At 44.8% G+C, this 26,112-nt stretch overlaps 1 protein-coding gene across 2 annotated transcripts; it reads right to left on the bottom strand.

The window, feature by feature from the left end:
* Window positions 1-1,445: 1,445 nt before the first annotated feature.
* LOC123106211 (serine/arginine-rich splicing factor RS31) lies at window positions 1,446-4,224 on the bottom strand. Of its 2 annotated transcripts, none has more exons than XM_044528438.1 (5): window positions 3,940-4,224; window positions 3,591-3,703; window positions 3,252-3,484; window positions 1,969-2,329; window positions 1,446-1,743 (listed from the first exon to the last, which is right to left on the bottom strand). In XM_044528438.1, the coding sequence occupies exons 1-4, from the start codon at window positions 4,043-4,045 to the stop codon at window positions 1,969-1,971; spliced, it is 813 nt and encodes a 270-aa protein (XP_044384373.1). In that variant the 5' UTR covers window positions 4,046-4,224; the 3' UTR covers window positions 1,446-1,743. The 2 variants fall into 2 exon arrangements, with proteins under 2 accessions (XP_044384373.1, XP_044384372.1); XM_044528437.1 differs by having other exon boundaries at window positions 1,446-1,761.
* Between the last annotated feature and the right edge of the window lie 21,888 nt (window positions 4,225-26,112).

Here is a 26,112-nt window from a genome sequence, read left to right on the forward strand (position 1 = left end):
TCAAAAAATTCAAACAAATTACAGTAAAAACTACATGTTTCCAGTAGTATTTGGGAAAGTTTGAGCACATTTGGACAGAGGGATAATGGCTATTTATCTAGCAGATTGAAATTTTGGTTCCAATTTTTTTTTCAAAACTTCCAGTAAATACTACTCCCTCTGTTCCAAATTACTTGTCGCAGAAATGGATGTATCTAAAACTAAAATACATCTAGATACATCCATACCTGCGACAAGTAATTCGGAACGGAGGGAGTACATGTTTCCAGTAGTAATCTAGAAAAATCTCAGCTTATTTGGAAAAAAAAGAGAATTACGAGATGATGTTTTTTCTTCAAACGAATGTTTCATTTTTTCGCCGTTAACTTTGAGCCCACCCTCCACTTCCGTCCTGGACTCACCACTGGTCGTGCGTGATGAACGGCGTGACTTTCTAGCGGCAACGACTTGGTTTCTTTTGCATATCCAAGATGTTGATTCAGCGGAGCTCATGGCAATTAGAAATGGAATATACTTGTTGGCAAATTTGGGGTGCAACAATGTGAAGATTGAATCTGATATCTCGTTTGCGTGGAGGCAACGCAACAAATGGACTCTTATCTAGGACCCGACGTTGCATTGGTGTCTGAATGTAATCCCTGACTTTGTTTCTTATTTATTTGTAAATGACATGACCATCATATGAGAAATAAAGTCTATTTGCTGTAAAAAAAACCTCAGAAACTGGTCCATGAGCCTAAAACAAAGATAACCAGTGAAAACCATGGATAATCAGTAGCTTAATGCAGGCATAATAAATACACAACAACAAAAAAGACACAAGATCACTTTACCTTGAATAATTGTAGCATTTCCTCCATAATTTTGATTGATATTCAGAAACAAACATACAGTTGACAGTGTTGGCCTAGCCCTTGCAGATATCAATCTCCACATGTTAGAAAGGCCCCCTACTGAATTTGGCACGAGCTATACATGGTCTTGCAAAAGTAAACTATGAATTTTGAGTGCATGTTGTGTTTGGATGGAGGCCACACCCACCACACAGGCCTCCCTCGCGTGCAGCGACAGGGCGGACCTTGGGGGAGAAAGGGTTGGCGACAAATGGCGCAGATTTGAGTCGTCCGGCTGTAGATGTTCTAAGTTCCCGAGCAGACAGGAGTAAGCAGCATGGCCTGCCTGATACATAAATTCAGTCCCTTTTTCTTTTTCCCCACCTAACTGAATTTTATCTAGAAAATGAATTATGATCGGTCATTGGGAAAACAAATCTCCAGGCCATGCTAACTTTCATTATTAGCCAATGGAAATGGATGGCAGACCACAACAAACAAACATAGCAACAAAAACCAATACATACATATTTTGGGCGTTACTAACATCTTATTGTCAATCAACTGGAAGGCATACCAATACCAAAACCAATACCATACAGGGATCCATCATCACAACAAACAAACAAACAAACAAACTACTTCTCCAAAGTGTCAGGTCATTAGTTTGTCAAGAGGCCATTAAGAGGCGTAACCGCGTACATCATCCATGCCAGTTCGACCAACAATCGCTTAAAACATCTTGATCCCACCTGATATCAACTATTCGTCTCAAATACACAAGGTGGTGTTGATATGAAAAAAATAGCATCGCATTGCCCTTCACTTCCCTCGCTCTTCTAGCACACGGACAAAAAGGGTCTGAGCGTATGCACCCTCCTTCCTCCCTGGGATTCCTTCCTTTGTGATCCTTCGAAATCAATCCACCCTGAAAAGTGTGGGTCAACAACATCCAACGGGATAGAAAATCAAATGTAGCACCGCCAAACGGAATAAGCACTTCAAAGATATGCTAGGAAAGGTAGTAAAAAACAATAACAACAACAACAACAACAACAACAACAACAACAATAATAATAATAATAACAATAATAATAATAATGGTTTCTTTCAGAAACTCACTCAGTATTCTTACCTAATAACGACCATAGCCGGGGCTCCTGCCTCTTTCATAATGATCATACACAGGGCTTCGGCTCCTACCATAGGGTGCTCCATCGCGGCGATCATACCCAGAATTACGTGGACGGCGATCGTAATCTGGACTTCGGTACCTAGGGCTAGGGGAGCGCACGTAGGGACGCCTGCCCTGGTCAGCTCTTTTTGGACTGCCATATCTGTCACCGCCTCGTCTGGGACTGCCATATCTGTCACCCCCTCGTCTCGGGCTGCCGTATCTGTCACCGCCTCGCCTGGGACTGCCATGTCTGTCATCTCTTTCATTGTCATCATCCCGGAAGGCGTATTCAACCGTCACTACCCTGTCCAATATCGTGCTGCACAGAAACAGGAAGGGATGACACCCAGCAATGAGAAATGTGACGTAAAAGTCTGCACGAGCAAAGCAAGATGCCGACAATATTACAGTTTACAGATACATCAGACTTGATGGGAAGAACAGCCTAGAAGCTACTATCCCAAAAATAATCACCATGTATGTTATGAATGATATAAGAGGGGGTTGCAGATAATATGAAGCAGAATAGACAATGAGAAAAGCTTCAGCAGCAAACGTACTTGGTCAAATTTCAATTCCTAGAAAAGTAGCTACAAATTTACAAGGGGAAATTGCAACTGCATGTGGCATGACAGTGCAAATTCAGCAAACCAAAACTGAGGCCATCCACATGAAACTAGCTCAAGACCCAAAAAGAATAACTGGTTACCAAATCTACTTGCCAAAGTGCATGAAGCAGAACTAGACGATGGGTCAGTGGAGCAGAGCAAGCATTCCTACGATATTGGAGAGTTAATGACTTGACGGTGCTTCAGTGGAGCAAGCGCGCAGATAATATTTGAGGGCCTAAAAATTGCAGCCTACCTAACAGTTTTGCTTTCGTATTGATGTAAAAATAATTATTGTAAGAACAAAGCCCATCCAATTATCATATGAAAATGCATGTCAGGTATTGCATCAGTCACATGATGTAGCAGAGAATTTGAGACCTCAGCACAGTGCGAAATAACCTAACTAGTCGGGGGGGAGGGAATCCAGTATGAAGATGTTATGGACCCCAAATGAAATGACGGAAGAATCAGTGCATTGTTAGATGCAGTAGTAATAGCAGCAATGCCATGCCTGCCCAGGGCTCTAGTGTAGAGCAAAGTGGAAATGCACTTGGCAACAAGTAAAGAGTCATACAAGATTTGCAGCATTGTTTGTTGATTTGTTGATACTGGATGGAGGATGGGCAGTACCTCTTGTCGGTCTTGTTGACGGCTACGCTGGCGTCCTCCTGCGCCTCGTACTGCACGAAAGCAAAGTTCTTGCGGATACGAATGTTTGCAATCTTGCCGTAGGGCTCAAAATGCCTCTCGATATCAACGACTTTGGTGCGGATGGGGTCAAAGTTGATAACAAAGAGCGTCCTGGTGGGCTTTGCATCAGCCCCTGTAGGCCTGTCGCGGTTCTTGGGCACCGGCTCCTCTTGCTGGAGGAAAGGGAGACATGCATGAGAGGAGGAGAAGAGTCTGCTTGTAGCACGAACGAAATCATCAGGGTACAGAGAGAGAGACAGACAGAGAAGAGCAGGTTACCCTTGACCATTCGACGGAGAGCCTGCGGCTGGTATGGCCAAACTCGGCGTTGCTAAGGCGCCTTATAGCATCCTCCGCATCGCGCTCGTCTTGGAAGTAGACAAAGGCGTAGCCTGCAGGCAGTAGAAACATTCATCCATTCATCCATTCATCCATAGAGCAGAGCATACTAGTGTAGGTAGTACACAGAGCAGAGCAATTGAATATCATCTATGGACACGAGCAGAGCAGAGCAGAGCAATTGAATATCATCTATGGACACGAGCAGAGCAGAGCAGAGCAGGGAAGATTTTATGACGTGATAATCCACAGAGCAGAGGGCAGGCAGGCAGGGGAGGGAGAATCGTACCGGATTTCATGTCGATGCGGCGGATGGGTCCGTACTTTGAGAAGAGGCGCTCCAGGTCCGATTGCCGCGTCTCGTAGTCGAAGTTGCCGCAGAACACCGGCCTCATCCTTCACCACCCAACAAACCCCCCCTGCTGTGCTGTGCTGTGCTGTGCTGTGCGGCGGCGGCGGCGACGGCGAGGGCGAGGGCGAGGGCGAGAGAGGAGGGGAGGTGGTGCGGTGGAAGTGGAACCCTAACTCTAGCAAGCAAACGTTGTGGGCTCTTCATGGGCCTAGCCGCTCCTCGGTTCAGTTGCCACTTGCTAAAAGCATCTCCAACACCCGCCCAAAAAATACTCCCTCAGTTTCTTTATATAAGTTGTATTTGTCTTTTTTATAAAATTTCATAATGTAAGGTGCATTTGTTCTAATTTCTCATAATTCCAATCTTGGCCCTTCAGAAAAAGAAAAGTATCTCTCACCTGATTGCATGTATCTCTCTTTGTAGAGAAAGAAAAGAAAAAATATCTCTCTCCCGATTGTGTGTATCTCTTCCTTTTCTAGCCTAAATGATTTACTTGCCGCTAATATACAAATTAGACAAGGGTAATTTTGTCCTATCTATTACATAACTATATGCCTTGGTCACTGTGTTGAAAATAATACACTTTAGATAAAGGAATGGAGGGAAAAGCATGGCGGCCAGCGCTGGCTCCAGCGGCCGCGCTAAAATTTAGCGTGCGTGTAGTTCTAGCAGCCACGCTCACATGCAGCGCGCGCGTAGCTCCAACAGCCGAACATTGCGCACATACTTTTTAAGTAAAAACGATACTAAATAAAAATTCATAGGTAAAAACGATACATAGATATTTTATATAGTTTCGCATCATAAATAGATAAAACTACGGTCCAACGACATAAAAAAACTACTAGATAGTGCAATGCAACTACAACCTACTCCCACTCATCATTATCATCATCATCCTCGCTCGTCTGGTCCGAGGTATCGAGCCACATGTCGTCCCAACGAGGATCATTATCCGTAAAGATCGACTGCCCACCTACTTCAACGATATCGTACTGCGATAACGCCAGGGCCTTCCGCCGACGCCTGTCCAACCGTTCCGCGCGGCGCTTTGCCGTCTGCTTCGCCCAGTAAGCTTGCTCGTCGGCGACGTCCTCCAGGTGGCGCCGGCGCCACTTCGCCATGGCCGGCTCGTCCTCCTCAGCGATGAGGAGGCGGTGCTGCCGCCAAGCGTGCTCCGCACGGTCCTGGTCCGTGATAAGACGAGGCGGAGGGGCGACGTCATGCACCTATTGGCGCGTGTGGACGTCCTGGAAGTTCATCTACGCATGCAGCCTGTCTAGGCGCCACGCCGCCGCGTCGTACGCGTGGGCGGCCTCGTGCGCAGTTAGGAAGGTGCCGAGGCCGAGCCGGACGTCGCCGGACCGGATCTCGGCGTAGTACGAGCCGTTGGGGCGCTGGCGGACGCCGCGGTAGCCCGATGCTCCTCGGCGGCATGGTGGTGTGTCGGTGGCGGGACGCTGGAGCGGCGAGGAAGCAGCAAGGAAGCGGGGGAGGCACGCCTGGCAGCGGAAGAGGAAGAGAGAGTGTGGAATAGCCGTGTGGCGAGCGCCACAATTTAAAGGCGCGCCGGAAGCGGTGCGCCAAAAATAGCGTGCGAGCTGCCGCCTTTTTCCACGTGCGCGCAAACGATTCTCGCGCGCTAGTTTCCTGCCATCGCTGGAGCGCGCGAAAACGTCCCGCGCGCTAAAAACTCGGTTTATCGCGCGCGCCTTTTGGCGCGGCTGTTGAAGATGCTCTAAGTTTTTAGAAAAAGTTTACTTAGAGCTACTTTTGTCAGATCTCGTACAACTTCTTTTTCTATAATATCTACTAGCTGAATGTCCATGCGTTGCCACAGAATATTAATTTTTTTCTTCTACGTTGCCTATGCTATCCATCTGTTTCTACAACCCCAATCTTGTAGAAATACAATGTGTATTCTTCCTTGTTTCCTCGCCCTTGAATGTCCATCTAGGATGTGCTATCGCTTGGCTCACCATTGTCTATGTAAAATAAGTTGTCAGGGTCATGACTATAAAATTCACCATTTTCTTCTCCATTGCTTCAACGATCAGCCACACTCTAGTGCACAAATGTAACTGGAACCATAAAATTCATGTAATAGAATTTTAAACATAGAATATATTTTTTATTTACAGAACCGCGACTATTGCAAAATGATTTTAACTACAAATTCTATGGCATCTTTTTCACATCATATAATACAACATGTTAAATGAAGGTTAATTTAGAGAAGACTCGACAGGCTACCCTAGCGGCCGCGTCGACCGTAGCTGGCTGCATGCCATCCTTTCCTTGTGCAAGCTCCTCGCACGCCCATGACCATGAGAGCTGCTCGTGGACGCCATTGCTCCGCAGGGATCTCTTCCCGCGCATTCATCGGGCAGCTATTACTTCCGGCGTCGACAATGGCCTCCCAATCAACTTTCATATATGCATATCTTGCTAGTCCATCAATCAATCCAGTGATTCGAGCTAGCTTTGGCTACCTACGCTACTATAAAATTCAATCCATCTCAAGACAAGTGAGGTTTCCTACGTGCACGTATTGCTGTCTGCTAAAGGGCATGGCTAAGTGAAATATTGGTTTCAGAATTTTATACTCTGACATTACCCTGTTTGTTAAGAGGGACAACTTAAACATTGGTTTCAGTATCTGCTAGTGGTTATATATCTTGACAAAGGATCATCTCAATATCTGACATGACCCTGTTTGTTAGAAGGACAAATGATCCACCTATTTCTTCATACATGTAGGCATCACTCACAACTTCTTAGCATTTCAGATACTGTTTGCCATAACAATGAGATTTAATTAAGTTTACATGTGTGTTTACTTTCCAGAGCCAAACTCCTTCTATATTCATTATCACCAGCAGGAGAAAAAAGGTATTTGAACCCAAAGAGTTATCCATTAGAAAAACTAATACTCCTAGTTGGCTATAATGAACAATTCCATTGTGGAGAATGGGAGCATGATTGTTAAGAATACATTTATTTCCTCAATTTGAAGAGGAAACAACTAACAGAGGGGGGAAAATCTCTAAATTGTCTAAATAAGACTGTCAAATCTTTGGGTATCAGATTGCACTTTGTGTAAATACCAACATGGTATAAGAACCCTGAAATACACTGTATAAGAAGAATGCACGGTAAAATGATCGAAAAAGTAAGCACTTCTCATAATTCCTTGGAAACAAATATACCTTGTGGAGACCTTCATATAGCGACCAGACCTCAAACAGTCTGATCTCTGTGCTTCAGTGTCATCCCTGGATCAGTAATGCTGACACGCACAGTACTTGAAGGATTTATAACAGAGTAGCAATCACACACTTATTACAACGAGTGTCTCAAAAGAGAACTTATTACAAATAATATGTCTTAAGGCCATCTAATAACGATAACAGCGAAAGGCTTGGAAGATAAGTGAGTCCATCAACTCCAACGGCATCACTGAGTATAGAACCATGACCTAAAGCTCCTTACTCGTCGTCTAAAAAGTCCGCAACATGAACGTTGCAGCCCGAAAATGGGTCAGCACATGGAATATGCTGGCAATGTAACACATAGAGAGTACTGAACAGAAATAGGCTATACTACATGCATATATGGCTGGTGGAAAGCTCTATAGTTACAGTTTTGCGTAAAGCCAATTTTTTCCTACTACAATGGAATAAATTTTATTTAACTATCATGGTAGTTGTTAAACATTGAGAGTGTAGACACCCTCTCAATCCCAATTAAACATCATCATTAAAACCCAACAGAATTAATTAAAGTCACATGATGAGATTCACATGATAATCCAAGTACTAGATACTCAAGACGTCCATAACCGGGGACGCAGCTAACCATGATTAGTTTATACACTCCGCAGAGGTTTGCGCACTTTTCCCCACAAGACTCGATCTCCTCCGTTGGGATTCTCGCACTACATGGTGTTTGAGAAACGGATGACCAAGACATAGTCTTTCAGAAGCGCTAGCACCTTATGATCGGGTAGACCGCTACACCTACTTTCCCCTACATCTACTAGTCTATCACTGTAAAAGTTCGCACGACTTAATCAACTATGCTAGAGCCCATAGTAGCTTGTGGCTGCACACGGAAGTTTCTAGTATGAATAATCTCATGATCCCTTTGAGCCTGGGTGGCGGTCCATAAAGAAAAACAACAGGCAATCACTGGAATACCCAGGTGCCTCAATCCACCCAGATGTGTATTAAAGTTGCCACCTTAAGTTGAACCATTAATTAACATTCTCACATCTGTCATGGATACACTCAAACCCAATCCATGTCTACAAGCATAGCATGGCATAAGCAAACATAGAAGTAACTCCCAGTGTTTGATAATAAAACAGGTAATAGGTGCTACCTCATCTACTTCCCAAAACCCACATATTAAACAGATCCTAATCATGCAATCGTTCGAGGATTGATCTAATGCAATAAAACAGGGTAGTAAGAGGTATGATCAAAGTGTTACTTGCCTTGCTGATGATCCGCGAAACCTAGAGATTCAAAGTAGCAAGCGGCGCACTCCGGGTACTCTAACGCAAACAAACAAACAAGCATACAATGAGTACTCATCTAATGCACAGGTAAAACTCAAATAAGAGATCTAACCAGAAAGTTCAACTTAAGAACTCCGGTTTGCAAAAGAAACAAATCGAATGAAACAACGAAAGTCAAACGGCGAGAGAAAACAAGTTTCGATTACTAATCTGGAACTAAGTCAAATTTTATAGAAGCAAAAACTTGTTTGGGTTGGTTAAACGGAAAGAGGGTTTCGAGACAAAAATCTAGGCGCTTGAATCGCCTGATTCTGATAAACGAGCGAAAAGTTAAACTAAAACAAAAATCGGATCAGAAATCGCGATCAGAAATAATCGCGGAAAATCCGAGAAAAAGAAAAACTAACGAATAGATTAACGAACAAACGTTCGTTATCTGAAACTAAACGGTGAACTCGTCCGTTAAAACGAACGAACGAGAGAACGCTCGCTAAATAAAAGAACCGATAAAACCAATCTAATAAAATAAAATAAATAAAAACCTAGGGTTTTCAAAAAATAAAACCGGATCGGTTTTTCTTCGAAAAACCGGCGGCGAAATGGCGCGGCTACCTCGTCGGACTCCGGCGGGACTCGGGGCTCCGGCGGGGTGGGGCGGCGTCGGCGGCGGCGTCGGTGGCGGCGGGCGCGGCAGGCGGCGGCGAGGCGGCTGTGGGAGGCGGGGCAGGGCGAGGCGAGGTGGCGGGGTGGGGTGGCGGCGGCTATTTATGAGAGGGGGGCGACGCGGCTTGGGGAAGGGGCCGTCTTGGGATGCATGTTCCTCCTGGACTCGAGCGGCGGCGGCGGCTGCGCTCGGGACTCCGTTCCCGAGCCGGTGCGGGAAACGGCGGCGGCGCGGGCTTGGCCCAGCTCGGCTGGGCCTTCGGCCCAGTCAGGTGCGCGAACAGTTTAAAAAACAATTCCGCCGAGACTAAGAAAAATTCTAGAAATGCCAAAATAAATTTTCACTGCCTAAATAAAATATTTGGAATGAGATGAACATTTTCTTGGCCCTAAAATGCAGTTTTGAAAAACGTGCAATTTTTCCTAAATTCAAATAAACTAGCCAAAAACTACAAAATAAAATCTTATTTGATTTTCTTTTTAGGGTTTTTATCAGTTATGCCACCGGTTGTGTCCCACTACTCAGTTTTGCCACTAGAAATTTCAACTGCTCAAAAATGCCATCGCTTCATTAGACACATGCTCAAAAATGCCACTAAACATCATTATTGTGATCTCAAATCTCTTTTGCCATGTTATAATGATATAAATACCTATGTGTTGGAAATATGCCCTAGAGGCAATAATAAATTGATTATTATTATATTTCCTTGTTCATGATAATCGTTTATTATCCATGCTAGAATTGTATTGATAGGAAACTCAGATACATGTGTGGATACATAGACAACACCATGTCCCTAGTAAGCCTCTAGTTGACTAGCTCGTTGATCAATAGATGGTTACGGTTTGCTGACCATGGACATTGGATGTCATTGATAACGGGATCACGTCATTAGGAGAATGATGTGATGGACAAGACCCAATCCTAAGCCTAGCACAAGATCATGTAGTTCGTATGCTAAAGCTTTTCTAATGTCAAGTATCATTTCTTTAGACCATGAGATTGTGCAACCCCCGGATACCGTAGGAATACTTTGGGTGTGCCAAACGTCACAACGTAACTGGGTGACTATAAAGGTGCACTACGGGTATCTCCGAAAGTGTCTGTTGGGTTGGCACGAATCGAGACTGGGATTTGTCACTCCGTGTGACGGAGAGGTATCTCTGGGCCCACTCAGTAGGACATCATCATAATGTGCACAATGTGATCAAGGAGTTGATCACGGGATGATGTGTTACGGAATGAGTAAAGAGACTTGCCGGTAACGAGATTGAACAAGGTATCGGGTTACCGACGATCAAATCTCGGGCAAGTATCGTACCGATAGGCAAAGGGAATTGTATACGGGATTGATTAAGTCCTTGACATCGTGGTTCATCCGATGAGATCATCGTGGAGCATGTGGGAGCCAACATGGGTATCCAGATCCCGCTGTTGGTTATTGATCGGAGAACGTCTCGGTCATGTCTGCATGGTTCCCGAACCCGTAGGGTCTACACACTTAAGGTTCGATGACGCTAGGGTTATAAAGGAAGTTTGTATGTGGTTACCGAATGTTGTTCGGAGTCCCGGATGAGATCCTGGACGTCACGAGGAGTTCCGGAATGGTCTGGAGGTAAAGATTTATATATGGGAAGTCCTGTTTTGGTCACCGAAAAAGTTTTGGGTTTTATCGGTAACGTACCGGGACCACCGGGAGGGTCCCGGGGGTCCACCAAGTGGGGCCACAAGCCCCAGAGGGCTGCATGGGCCAAGTGTGGGAGGGGACCAGCCCCAGGTGGGCTGGTGCGCCCCCCACCAAGGCCCAAGGCGCAAGGAAGAGGGGAAGGGGGCAAACCCTAGGGCAGATGGGCCCTAAGGCCCACCCTGGTGCGCCTCCCCCTCTCCCCTCCCCTTGGCCGCCCCTAGATGGGATCTAGGGGGCTGCCGCCACCCCTAGGGAGGGAACCCTAGGTGGGGGCAGCCCCTCCCCCCCCCTATATATAGTTGAGGTTTGGGCTGCCCAATACACACGAGTTACTCTCCTCTTGCTGGCGCAGCCCTACCTCTCTCCCTCCTCATATCTCGCGGTGCTTGGCGAAGCTCTGTTGGATCACCACGCTCCTCCACCACCACCACGCCGTTGTGCTGCTGCTGGATGGAGTCTTCCTCAACCTCTCCCTCTCTCCTTGCTGGATCAAGGCATGGGAGACGTCACCGGGCTGTACGTGTGTTGAACGCGGAGGTGCCGTCCGTTCGGCACTAGGATCTCCAGTGATTTGGATCACGACGAGTACGACTCCTTCAAACCCGTTCTCTTGAACGCTTCCGCTTAGCGATCTACAAGGGTATGTAGATGCACTCTCCTTCCCCTCGTTGCTGGTCTCTCCATAGATAGATCTTGGTGACACGTAGGAAAATTTTGAATTTCTGCTACGTTCCCCAACAGTGGTATCAGAGCTAGGTCTATGCATAGTTACTATGCACGAGTAGAACACAAAGTAGTTGTGGGCGTTGATTTTGTTCGATATGCTTACCGTTACTAGTCCAATCTTGATTTGGCGGCATTGTGGGATGAAGCGGCCCGGACCAACCTTACACGTATGCTTACGTGAGACCGGTTCCACCGATTGACATGCACTAGTTGCATAAGGTGGCTGGCGGGTGTCTGTCTCTCCCACTTTAGTCAGATCGGATTCGATGAAAAGGGTCCTTATGAAGGGTAAATAGCAATTGGCATATCACGTTGTGGTTTTGCGTAGGTAAGAAACGTTCTTGCTAGAAACCCATAGCAGCCACGTAAAACATGCAAACAACAATTAGAGGACGTCTAACTTGTTTTTGCAGGGTATGCTATGTGATGTGATATGGCCAACAAGAATGTGATGAATGATATGTGATGTATGAGATTGATCATGTTCTTGTAATAGGAATCACGACTTGTATGTCGATGAGTATGACAACCGGCAGGAGCCATAGGAGTCGTCTCAATTTATTTATGACCTACGTGTCAACATAAACGTCATGTAATTACTTTACTTTATTGCTAACCGTTAGCTGTAGTAGTAGAAGTAATAGTTGGTGAGACAACTTCATGAAGACACGATGATGGAGATCATGATGATGGAGATCATGGTGTCATGCCGGTGACGATGATGATCATGGAGCCCCGAAGATGGAGATCAAAAGGAGCAATATGATATTGGCCATATCTTGTCACTTTTTGATTGCATGTGATGTTTATCATGTTTATACATCTTATTTGCTTAGAACGACGGTAGTAAATAAGATGATACCTCATTAAAATTTCAAGAAGGTGTTCCCCCTAACTGTGCACCATTACGGAAGTTCGTCGTTTCGAAGCACCACGTGACGATCGGGTGTGATAGATTCTTACGTTCGAATACACCGGGTGTTGACGAGCCTAGCATGTACAGACATGGCCTCGGAACACATGCAAAACACTTAGGTTGACTTGACGAGCCTAGCATGTACAGACATGGCCTCGGAACACAAGAGACCGAAAGGTCGAGCATGAGTCGTATGGTAGATACGATCAACATGAAGATGTTCACCGATGTTGACTAGTCCGTCTCACGTGATGATCGGACACGGCCTAGTTGACTCGGATCATGTAATCATTTAGATGACTAGAGGGATGTCTATCTGAGTGGGAGTTCATAAGATGAACTTAATTATCCTGAACATAGTCAAAAGGTCTTCGCAAATTATGTCGTAGCTCGCGCTTCAGTTCTACTGTTTAGATATGTTCCTAGAGAAAATTTAGTTGAAAGTTGGTAGTAGCAATTATGCGTACTAGGTCCGTAAACTGAGGATTGTCCTCATTGCTTCATAGAAGGCTTGTGTCCTTAATGCATCGCTCAGTGTGCTGAACCTCGAACGTCGTCTGTGGATGTTGCGAACATCTGGCATACACATTTTGATAACTACGTGATAGTTCAGATAAACGGTTTAGAGTTGAGGCACCGAAGACGTTTTGAAACGTCGCAAAACATATGAGATGTTTCGAGGGCTGAAATTGGGATTTCAGGCTTGTGCCCGCGTCAAGAGGTATAAGACCTCCGATGATTTTCTTAACCTGCAAACTAAGGGATAAAAGCTCAATTGTTGAGCTTGTGCTCAGATTGTCTGAGTACAACAATCATTTGAATCAAGTGGGAGTTGATCTTCCAGATAAGATAGTGATGTTTCTCCAAAGTCATTACCACCAAGCTGCTAGAGCTTCGTGATGAACTATAATATATCAGGGACATATATGATGATCCTTGAGATATTCGCGATGTTTGACACCACAAAAGTAGAAATCAAGAAGGAGCATCAATTGTTGATGGTTGGTGAAACCACTAGTTTCAAGAAGGGCAAGGGCAAGAAGGGATACTTCATGAAACGGCAATTCAGCTGCTGCTCTAGTGAAGAAACCCAAGGTTGAACCCAAACCCGAGACTAAGTGCTTCTGTAATAAGGGGAACAGCCACTGGAGCAGAATTACCCTAGATACTTGGTAAAAGAGAAGGCTGTCAAGGTCGATAGAAGTATATTGGATATACATTGTGTTAACGTGTACTTTACTAGTACTCCTAGTAGCACCAGGGTATTAGATACCAGTTCGGTTGCTAAGTGTTAGTAACTCGAAACAAAAGGCTACGGAATAAACGGAGACTAGCTAAAGGTGAGCTGGCAATATGTGTTGGAAGTTTTTCCAAGCTTGATGTGATCAAGCATCACACGCTCCCTCTACCATCGAGATTGGTGTTTGCGTTGAGCATAGACATGATTGGATTATGTCTATCGCAATACGGTTATTCATTTAAGGAGAATAATGGTTACTTTGTTTATTTGAATAATACCTTCAATGGTCTTGCACCTAAAATGAATGGTTTATTGAATCTCGATCGTAGTGATACACATGTTCATGCCAAAAGACATAAGATAGTAATGATAGTACCACCTACTTGTGGCACTGCCACGTAAGTCATATCGGTATAAAACGCATGAAGAAGCTCCAAGTTGATGGATCTTTGGGCTCACTCGTTTTGAAAAGTTTGAGACATCCGAACCATGTCTATTGGTGTATATGCATGAAGAAACTCCATGCAAATGGACCATTTGGACTCACTTGATTTTGAATCACTTGAGACATGCAAATCATACCACATGGGCAAGATGACTGAAAGCCTCGTTTTCAGTAAAATGGAACTAGAAAGCAACTTGTTGGAAGTAATACATTTTGATGTGTGCAGTCCAATGAGTGCTGAGGCGTGTAGTGGATATCGTTATGTTCTTACTTCACAGATGATTTGAGTAGATGTTGAGTATATTTACTTGATGAATCACGAGTCTGAATTGTTGAAAGGTTCAAGTAATTTCAGGGTGAAGTTGAAAGATCGTCGTGATAAGAGGATAAAATATCTATGATATGATCATAGAGATGAATATCTGAATTACGAGTTTGGCACAGAATTAAGACATTGTGGAAATTGTTTCACAACTAATACAGCCTGGAACACCATAGTGTGATGGTGTGTCCGAACATCATAACTGCACCCTATTGGATATGATGCATACCATGATGTCTCTTATCGAATTACCACAATATTTTATGGGTTAGGCATTAGAGACAACCACATTCACTTTAAATAGGGCACCACATAATTCCGATGAGATGACACCGTATGAACTATGGTTTAGAGAAACCTAAGTTGTCATTTCTTAAAGGTTTGGGGCTGCGACGCTTATGTGAAAAAGTTTTAGGCTTATAAGCTCGAACCCAAAGCGGATAAATGCATCTTCATAGGACACCCAAAATAGTTGGGTATACCTCCTGTCTCAGATCCGAAAGCAATAAGGGATTGTTTCTAGAAATCGGGTCCTTTCTCGAGGAAAAGTTTCTCTCGAAAGAATTGAGTGGGAGAATGGTGGAGACTTGTTGAGGTTATTGAACCGTCTCTTCAACTAGTGTGTGGCAGGGCACAGGGAGTTGTTCCTGTGGCACCTACACCAATTGAAGTGGAAGCTTATGATAGTGATCATGAAACTTCAGATCAAGTCACTACCAAACCTCGTGGGATGACAAGGATGCGTGCTACTTCAGAGTGGTACGTAATCCTGTTTGGAAGTCATGTTGCTAGACAACAATGAACCTACGAGCTATGGAGAAGCGATGGTGGGCCTGGATTCCGATAAATGGCTCGAGGCCATATAATCCGAGAGAGGATCCATATATGAAACCAAAGTGTAGACTTTGGAAGAACTACTTGATGGTCGTAAGGCTGTTAGGTACATATGGATTTTAAAAGGAAGACGGACAGTGATGGTAAGTATCACCATTAAGAAAGCTCGACTTGTCGTTAAGATGTTTTCCGACAAGTTCAAGGAGTTGACTACGATGAGACTTTCTCACTCGTAGCGATGCTCAGAGTCTGTTGGAATTATATTAGCGATTACTGCAATATTTATGAAGTCTTGCAGATAGGATATCAAAACATTGTTTCCTCGACGATTTTCTTGAGGAAAGGTTGTATGTGATACAACCGGAAGGTTTTGTCAATCCTGAAAGATGCTAATAAGTATGCAAAGCTCCAGCAATCCTTCTAAGGACTGGAGTAAGCATCTCAGAGTTGGAATGTATGCTTTGATGAGATGATCAAAGATTTTGGGTGTACACAAAGTTTATGAGAAACTTGTATTTCCAAAGAAGTGAGTGGGAGCACTATAGAATTTCTGATGAGTATATGTTGTTAACATATTGTTGATCAGAAATGATGTAGAATTTCTGGAAAGCATGCAGAGTTATTTGAAAAGTGTTTTTCAATGGAAAGCCTGGATTAAGCTACTTGAACATTGAGCATCAAGATCTATAAGGATAGATCAAAATGCTTAATGGTACTTTCAAATGAGCACATACCTTGACATGATCTTGAAGGTGTTCAAGATGGATCAGTCAAAGAAGGAGTTCTTGCCTGAGCTGTAAGGTATGAAGTTAAGACTTAAAGCTCGACCACGGCAGAAGAAAGAGGAAGGACGAAGGTCGTCCCCTATGCTTTTGTCATAGGCTCTCTACAGTATGCTATGCTGTATGCCGCACCTAAAGTGTGCCTTGCCATGAGTCAGTCAAGGGGTACAAGAGTGATCCAAGAATGGATCACAGGACAACGGTCAAAGTTATCCTTAGTAACTAGTGGACTAAGGAATTTTCTCGATTATGGAGGTGGTAAAAGAGTTCGTCGTAAAGGGTTACGCCGATGCAAACTTCGACACTAATCCAGATTATTCTGAGAAGCTCTGCTGGATCACCATGCTCCTCCACCACCACCACGCCGTTGTGCTGCTGCTGGATGGAGTCTTCCTTAACCTCTCCCTCTCTCCTTGCTGGATCAAGGCATGGGAGACGTCATCGGGCTGTACGTGTGTTGAACGCGGAGGTGCCGTCCGTTCGGCACTAGGATCTCCGGTGATTTGGATCACGACGAGTACAACTCCTTTAACCCCGTTCTCTTGAACGCTTCCGCTTAGCGATCTACAACGGTATGTAGATGCACTCTCCTTCCCCTCATTGCTGGTCTCTCCATAGATAGATCTTGGTGACACGTAGGAAAATTTTGAATTTCTGCTACGTTCCCCAACACTATGAACGAACATGCCAGCTCTCCCTCTATCTCACTACAATAAAGTATGGGGCCCACTTGATCCCAACAGCATTCTTATTTTCCTATAAAATTATTTGCTTGGTTACTCCTGACAAGTGGGGCCACCCATATCATTGTGAGATAGAGAGAACTGACATGTGGGTCTAGGCTTATTTTTGTCATAGAACATGGTCAACGGGTTTGACGTAAAAATAACAATGTCTAATGGCATTTTTGAGCAAACATCTAACAGAATGATGACATTTTTTAGATATCTAATGGCATTTTTGAGCAAGCATCTCACAGATTGATGGCATTTTTGAGCAGTTGTAACTTCTAATGGCAAAACTGAGTAGCGGGACACAACTAGTGGCATAAATGATAAAAACCCTTTTTATTAAATCTTCAATATTTCTTCATTTTGGGAAAGTCATTTTTTCCCTATCTCATATTTGTATAATAGAAATAATTGAAGATAAAATAAATAAAATCAAATGATCCTATTTTCAAAATTTGAGAAAACTCAAATATGAAAATAACGAAATCCCCAACTCTCTCTGTGGGTCCTTGAGTTGCGTAGAATTTCTGGATCAGGACAAGAGCAAATAAAAATATGCTATGCAATGATGATCTAATGTATAACATTCCAAATTGAAAATTTGGGATGTTACAAACCTACCCCCCTTAAGATGAATCTCGCCCTCGAGATTCGGGTTGGCTAGAAAATAGGTGAGGGTGGTCCTTCAGCAGATCTTCCTCTCGCTCCCAGGTGGCTTCATCCTCGGTGTGATGGCTCCACTGAACTTTGCAAAACTTGATAACCTTGCCGCGGGTGACTCGGCTGGCATACTCGAGAATCTTGACTGGTTTCTCCTCATAGGTCAAGTCATTATCCAACTGAATCGCTTCCAGCGGCACTCTATCTCTCAGCAGTATATCCGCCATCTCTGCATGGCACTTCTTCAACTGGGAAACATGGAACACGCCGTGAACTCCCGACAATCCCTTAGGCAATTCCAACTTATAAGCAACTTCTCACATGCGTTCCAAAACCTTGTATGGTCCCACAAAACGTGGCGCTAACTTTCCCTTAACTCCAAAGCGCGTAACTCCTCAAAGTGGAGACACACGAAGATAAACTCTATCTCCGGCTTCGTAAACTATCTCCTTGCGTTTAGAATCTGCATAGCTCTTCTGCCTAGACTGGGCTACCTTGAGCCTATCGCGAATCAACTTCACCTTCTGTTCAGACTCCTTAATCAAATTTGGTCCAAACAACTGGCGGTCTCCAACTTCGTCCCACGACAATGGCGTTCTGCACCATCTTCTGTACAAGGCTTCGAAAGGGGCCATCTTCAAACTGGATTGATAACTACTGTTGTAAGAGAACTCCGCATATGGCAAGTTGTCATCCCAACTAGATCCATAATCTAGCGCACAAGCTCCCAGCATATCCTCCAAAATCTGATTGACTCTCTCAGTCTGTCCATCGGTCTGCGGATGAAAAGTTGTACTGAACTCTAGTATGGTACCCAAAGTTTCATGCAACTGATTCCAAAATTTTGAGGTAAACTGGGTTGCTCTATCTGATACAATGCTTCTCGGAACTCCATGCAGACATACGATCCTGGTCATGTATATCTTTGCCAACTTAGCACTGGTGTAAGTGGTCTTCACTGGGATGAAATGAGTTATCTTCGTCAAGCGATCGACTACAACCCATATCGAGTCATAGCCTGAATGGGTCCTGGGTAATCCCGTGATAAAATCCATGCCTAGCTTATCCCACTTCCATTCGAGTATCGGCAATGCCTGTAGCAATCCTGCTGGCTTCTGATGCTCTGCCTTTACTCTTTGACATACATCACAAACTGCTACATACTCTGCAATATCCTTCTTCATTCCGGTCCACCAGAATGTGTCTTTCAAATCCAAATACATCTTGGTATTTCCTGGGTGAATCGAGTACGGCGAATCATGGGCCTCTTGCAGAATTAGCTTCCTGATCTCCGGGTCATTAGGCACATAAACGCGGTCCTCAAACCATAAGGTATCGTGTTCATCCTCACGAAATCCTTTAACTTTTCCCTTGCTCATCTTCTCCTTTATGGTGGCAATCTCCTTGTCGGTCTTCTGAGCTTCTCTGATCTTATCCATCAGAGTAGACTGAATCTCCAATGCTGCTACATAACCTCTTGGAACTATCTCCAAACATAGCTCACGAAGATCCTAGGCTAACTCCTTTGGTAACTCTCCGGTCATTAGTGTGTTAACATGGCTCTTGCGGCTCAATGCGTCAGCTACTACGTTAGCCTTTTCGGGATGATAATGTAATCTCATATCATAATCCTTGATGAGCTCCAACCATCTTCTTTGCCTGAGATTCAACTCCTTCTGCGTGAAGATGTACTTCAAACTCTTGTGATCCATGTACACCTCGCAATGGTTTCCGATGAGAAAATGTCTCCACATCTTCAAAGCGTGCACTATTGCTGCTAACTCCAAGTCATGTGTAGCATAATTCAACTCATGGGGATTAAGCTGTCGTGAGGCATATGAAACAACTCTTCCCTCCTGCATAAGCACTGCTCCAAGTCCTCGACATGAAGCATCGCAATATACTTCATAATCCTTGTGCTGATCTGGCAGAATCAACACTGGCGAGGTAACCAAGCGTTTCTTCAACTCCTGGAAGCTGGCCTCACATTCCTCAGTCCATTTGAACTTGGTATCCTTCTTCAACAACTCCTTCATAGGTTTTGCAATCTTCGAGAAATTTTCAATGAACCTCCGGTAGTATCCTGCGAGTCCAAGAAAACTCTGGATCTCTCCAACTATTGTTGGGGCTTCCCAATTTGTCACAGTGACAACCTTGGTGGGATCTATAGCTATTCCTTCTCCGGATATAACATGTCCGAGGAATCCCACTTCCTTCAACCAAAACTCACATTTGCTGAACTTGGCATATAACTGATGTTCTCTGAGCTTACCAAGTACCAAACACAAATGTTCTTTATGTTCTTCTTCATTCTTCGAGTAAACCAGTATGTAATCAATGAACACTACAACAAACTTATCCAAAAACTCCATAAACACTTTGTTCATCATGTTCATAAAATAGGCAGGTGCGTTAGTCAGACCAAATGACATAACGGTATACTCATACAGCCCATACCTTGTTGTAAAAGCTGTCTTAGGTATGTCCTGCTCTTGAATCTTCAACTGGTAGTATCCTGATCGCAAATCGATCTTGGAAAATACCTTAGCTCCTTGCAATTGGTCAAACAAATCATTGATCATCGGCAGTGGGTACTTATTCTTGATCGTCACTTCATTCAATCCTCGATAATCAACAACCATCCTTAACGATCCATCCTTCTTTTCCACTAGAAGTACTGGTGATCCCCAAGGTGACGAACTTGGGCGAATATATCTCTTGTCCAGTAACTCTTTAATCTGCTTCTTAATCTCCTCCAAATCCTTTGCATGCATTCTATACGGTCTCTTAGATATTGGTCCTGTGCCTGGCATAAGCTCAATCAAAAACTCAATGTCTCTATCCGGCGGCATGCCTGGCAATTCTTCTGGAAATACATCCGAAAAATCCTTTACCACCGGTACCTCCTCCTATACAACTCCTGATAAGGAATTTACTTGAGTCCTATTCGGCACATGCCGTGATACATACTTGATCCTTCTTCCCTCTGGGTGGTAAGCAAAATCGACTTACTGGCGCAATCGATGTTTCCTCCATACATCGATAGCCAATCCATACCCAGAATTACATCCAAACCTTGCGATTGCAAAATGATTAAATCCGAGGGAAACACATGCCTACCTATACTCAATGGCACTTGAAAACATCCTTTACTAGCCATATACTCCGCTCCTGGTGAGCTTACTAACATAGGTGTTCTAAGAACCTTGGTGGGTAGTTTATACTTATCCATGAATCCCTTTGATATGTATGAATGCGATGCACCAGTATCAAAAAGAATGATTGCAGTAAAAGACTCAACCAAAAAGTTACCGATTACTGCATCTAGCTGGCTATAAAGGCACACTACAGGTATCTCTGAAAGTGTCTGTTGGGTTGGCACGAATCGAGACTGGGATTTGTCACTCCGTGTGACGGAGAGGTATCTCTGGGCCCACTCGGTAGGACATCATCATAATGTGCACAATGTGATCAAGGAGTTGATCACGGGATGATGTGTTACGGAACGAGTAAAGAGACTTGCCGGTAACGAGATTGAACAAGGTATCGGGATACCGATGATCGAATCTCGGGCAAGTACAATACCGCTAGACAAAGGGAATTGAATACGGGATTGATCGAATCCTCGACATCGTGGTTCATCCGATGAGATCATCGTGGAACATGTGGGAACCAACATGGGTATCTAGATCCCGCTGTTGGTTATTGACCGGAGAACGTCTCGGTCATGTCTACATGTCTCCCGAACCCGTAGGGTCTACACACTTAAGGTTCGGTGACGCTAGGGTTGTAGAGATATGAATATGCAGTAACCCGAAAGTTGTTCAGAGTCCCGGATGAGATCCCGGATGTCACGAGGAGTTCCGGAATGGTCCGGAGGTGAAGTATTATATATAGGTAGTGCAGTTTCGGCCATCGGGAGAGTTTCGGGGGTCACCGGTATTGTACCGGGACCACCGGATGGGTCCTGGGGGTCCACCGGGTGGGATCACCCATCCCGGAGGGCCCCATGGGCTGATGTGGGGAGGGGAACCAGCCCATAGTGGGCTGATGTGCCCCCTTGGCCCACCCCCTGCGCCTAGGGTTGGAAACCCTAGGGTGGGGGGGGGGGCGCCCCACTTGCCTTGGGGGCCACTCCACCCTTGGCCGCCGCCCCCCTTGGGGAGCCTATATAAAGGGGGGGAGGGAGGGGCAGCCGCACCCTTGAGTCTTGGCGCCTCCCTCTTCCCTGCTACACCTCTCCCTCTCGTAGTAGAACGGCGAAGCCCTGCTGCGGTGACCCCTGCATCCACCACCACGCTGTCGTGCTGCTGGATCTTCATCAACCTCTCCTTCCCCCTTGCTAGATCAAGAAGGAGGAGACGTCACGCTGACCGTACGTGTGTTGAACGCGGAGGTGCCGTCCGTTCGGCGCTAGGATCTCCGGTGATTTGGATCACGTCGAGTACGACTTCCTCATCCCCGTTCTTTGAACGCTTCCGCACGTGATCTACAAAGGTATGTAGATGCAATCCGATCACTCGTTGCTAGATGAACTCATAGATGGATCTTGGTGAAATCGTAGGAAATTTTTTGTTTTCTGCAACATTCCCCAACATGGGGTTGATGGGTTGGTACGATTCTGACCGTTGCTCCCCCCATTCCCATTACCATTCTTGGGGCCATTATGATTATGCGAACTCCCTCCTCCATGGGTATGCTGAAAATGTCCTCCCGTTTTTGGGGTAAAATGTAGCTTCTGCTGAGCTCCTGAATTGTATTTCCCTTGTCCGTACTTCCTCTTGCGGTTCTCAATCTGTTGCTGCTTCCCTTCTATCATGAGAGCACGATCTACCAACTCCTAGTAGTTGTTAAAAGTTGCTACCATCAACTGCATGCTCAACTCATTATTCAGTCCTTCCAAAAACTTCTCCTGCTTGGCTACATCCGTAGCAACGTCATCCGGGGCATAACGTGCTAACTTACTAAAGTCACCCACGTATTGGCCAACTGTCCGTCCTCCTTGGCGCAAGTTGCGAAACTCACGCTTCTTCATGGCCATAGCTCCTGCTGAAACATGGGCTGTACGGAAAGCCTGCTGAAATTGGTCCCATGTCACCGTGGCTATAGGGTAGGTGACAGTGTAATTCTCCCACCATGATGCTGCTGGTCCATCCAACTGATGTGCGGCAAAATGCACCTTCTCAGCATTAGTACATCCTATAGTGGTTAACTCCCTTCCAATCTTGCGAAGCCAATCATCTGCTACTATAGGCTCGGTGCTACTGGAGAACACCGGCGGATTCATTCTAAGGAAACAAGTTAAGTGATCAACATGTGGTGGTGGTGGGTTGTGTTGTTGTTCCCCTGATTCTGATTCTGGACTAGCAACTGCATCAATGCATTCTGCTGCTGGATCAACTGAGTGAGCTCCGGTGGAAATGCAAATCCATTGTCACGTCTCGGAGGCATATGAGGGTTTAGAAAAGATGAGAATTAAGAATAGAGCGAGGTCTAGAGAGAAAACACTACCCATATGCACATGAGGCAATTGCAAACAAAATCACTTCACTCAAATCAAACAAGGGCATACAATCGATCTAGAACTATCACAAAAGTGCTCGGACTACTCTATTTACATGGTGGAATACTACTACTGATGTGGTGGTCTACTAGAAATATTCCTCGGTGGCAGACTCCATGATATCTGCTCCAGCTTCGTCTTCATAGTCATCATCGCCCAGGTCAGAGTCTGTGTCGTCGATGATGATGTAGTCTTCCGGGCGAATCTCCTTGGCTTCTTCGTCTTCTTCTACTGGTGTGGGGTCTCCCATGAATATTCCGATCTTCTTAATCAGGTCGTCATTCTTCTCCACTAGTACAACGATTTCCTCCTCATAATCTTCACGTGTAGCCTTGAGTTCTTCCTCCAGCTCCATGATTCTTGTCATCGCCTTCTTTAGATCTATCATGCCTGCGCACATCTGGTTCTCCTGACGTCGAATGTGCTGGTTTAACTCCTGGATAAAATCTGCGATTGATCAATCCTTCCTGGTGCTGATCATCTCCCATTGCTCATTTCGGCGCCTACAAATCTGGTAGATAGTATCCTTGAGATCATTGCGGTAAACTTCTCCAATACGTCCCATGGCGATGTGGGTTGCCATGCTCTTTCCTAGACTCCAGGTTGGTGCATCAAAGGAAAACTCTATGGGCTCGGTGACTGGCACGAATGTCCTTCCTGGAACTTGAACTTGAATCATCCAGTGCTCCTCTTCGGGTAAGGTGGCATTGTATGTCCCGATGAATCTTGGTACTCCGATGTTCAGGTACTTAGTGACTTCCTTCAGGTGGCGTCCAAAGGGTGTATCTTCATTCGGTTGCGTGAACTTTATCCTTGCATCCTCCATCCTAAAAGAGTAGAAAAGATGAGAAGTCAGAAATGAGAAGAGAATAGTGATCTGGGTTTTTATCTTAGTGGTCGTGTCCTATAGTCAGCATGTGCTCTGATACCATCTTGTAGCGACCAAACCTCAAACAATCTGATCTCTGTGCTTTAGTGTCATCCCTGGATCAGTAATGCTGACACACACAGTACTTGAAGGATTTATAATAGAGTAGCAATCACACACTTATTACAACGAGTGTCTCAAAAGAGAACTTATTACAAATAATATGGCTTAAGGCCATCTAATAACGATAACAGCGGAAGGCTTGGAAGATAAGTGAGTCTATCAACTCCAACGGCATCACTGAGTATAGAACCACGACCTAAAGCTCCTTACTCATCGTCTGAAAAGTCTACAACATGAACGTTGCAACCCGAAAACGGGCCAGCCCATGGAATATGCTGGCAATGTAACACATAGAGAGTAATGAACATAAATAGGCTATACTACATGCATATATGGCTGGTGGAAAGCTCTATGGTTACATTTTGCGTAAAGCCAATTTTTCCCTACTGCAAAGGAATAAATTTTATTTAACTATCATGGTAGTTGTTAAACATTGAGAGCGTAGACACCCTCTCAATCCCAATTAAACATCATCATTAAAACCCAACCGAATTAATTAAAGTCACATGATGAGATTCACATGATAATCCAAGTACTAGATACTCAAGACATCCATAACCGGGGACATGGCTAACCATGATTAGTTTATACACTCTGCAGAGGTTTGCGCACTTTTCCCCACAAGACTCGATCTCCTCCGTTGGGATTCTCGCACTACATGGTGTTTGCGAAATGGATGACCGAGACATAGTCTTTTAGAAGCGCTAGCACCTTACGATCGGGTAGACCGTTAACCTACTTTCCCATACATCTGCTAGTCTACCACTGTAAGAGTTCGCACGACTTAATCAACTATGCTAGAGCCCATAGTAGCTTGTGGCTGCACACGGAAGTTTCTAGTATGAATAATCTCATGATCCCTTTGAGCCTGGGTGGCGGTCCATAAAGAAAACAACAGGCAATCGCTGGAATACCCAGGTGCCTCAATCCACCCAGATGTGTATTAAAGTTGCCACCTTAAGTTGAACCATTAATTAACATTCTCACATCTGTCATGGATACACTCAAATCCAATCCACGTCTACAAGCATAGCATGGCATAAGCAAACGTAGAAGTAACTTCCAGTGTTTGATAATAAAACAGGTAATAGGTACTACCTCATCTACTTCCCAAAACCCACATATTAAACAGATCCTAATCATGCAACGGTTCGAGGATTGATCTAATGCAATAAAACTGGGTAGTAAGAGGTATGATCAAAGTGTACTTGCCTTGCCGATGATTCGCGAAACCTAGAGATTCAAAGTAGCAAGCGGCGCACTCCGGGTACTCTAGTGCAAACAAACAAACAAGCATACAATGAGTACTCATCTAATGCATAGATAAAACTCAAATAAGAGATCTAACCAGAAAGTTCAACTTAAGAACTCTGGTTTGCAAAAGAAACAAATCAAACGAAACAACGAAAGTCAAACGGCGAGAGAAAACAAGCTTCGATTACTAATCTGGAACTAAGTCAAATTTTACAGAAGCAAAAACTTGTTTGGGTTGGTTAAACGGAAAGAGGGTTTTGAGACAAAACTCTAGGCGCTTGAATCGCCTCATTCCGACAAACGAGCGAAAAGTTAAACTAAAACGGAAATCGGATTAGAAATCGCGATCAGAAATAATCGTGGAAAATCCGAGAAAAAGAAAAACTGACGAACAAATTAACGAACAAACGTTCGTTATCTGAGACTAAACGGTGAACTCGTCCGTTAAAATGAACGAACGAGCGAACGCTCGCTAAATAAAAGAACCGATAAAACCGATCTAATAAAATAAATAAATAAAACCTAGGGTTTTCGAAAAAACCGGATCGGTTTTTCTTCGGAAAACCGGCGGCGAAACGGCTCGGCTACCTCGTCGGACTCCGGCGGGACTCGGGGCTCCGGCAGGCTGGGGTGGCGTCGGCGACGGCGGGCGCGGCAGGAGGCGGCGAGCGGCGCGGCAAGCGGCGGCGTGCGGCGGCGAGGCGCCTGCGGGAGGTGGGGCGGGGCGAGGCGAGGTGGCAGGGTGGGGTGGCGGCGGCTATTTATGAGAG

Source organism: Triticum aestivum, chromosome 5A (assembly GCF_018294505.1).
Source record: "Triticum aestivum cultivar Chinese Spring chromosome 5A, IWGSC CS RefSeq v2.1, whole genome shotgun sequence".
Classification (NCBI taxonomy): Eukaryota; Viridiplantae; Streptophyta; class Magnoliopsida; order Poales; family Poaceae; genus Triticum; species Triticum aestivum.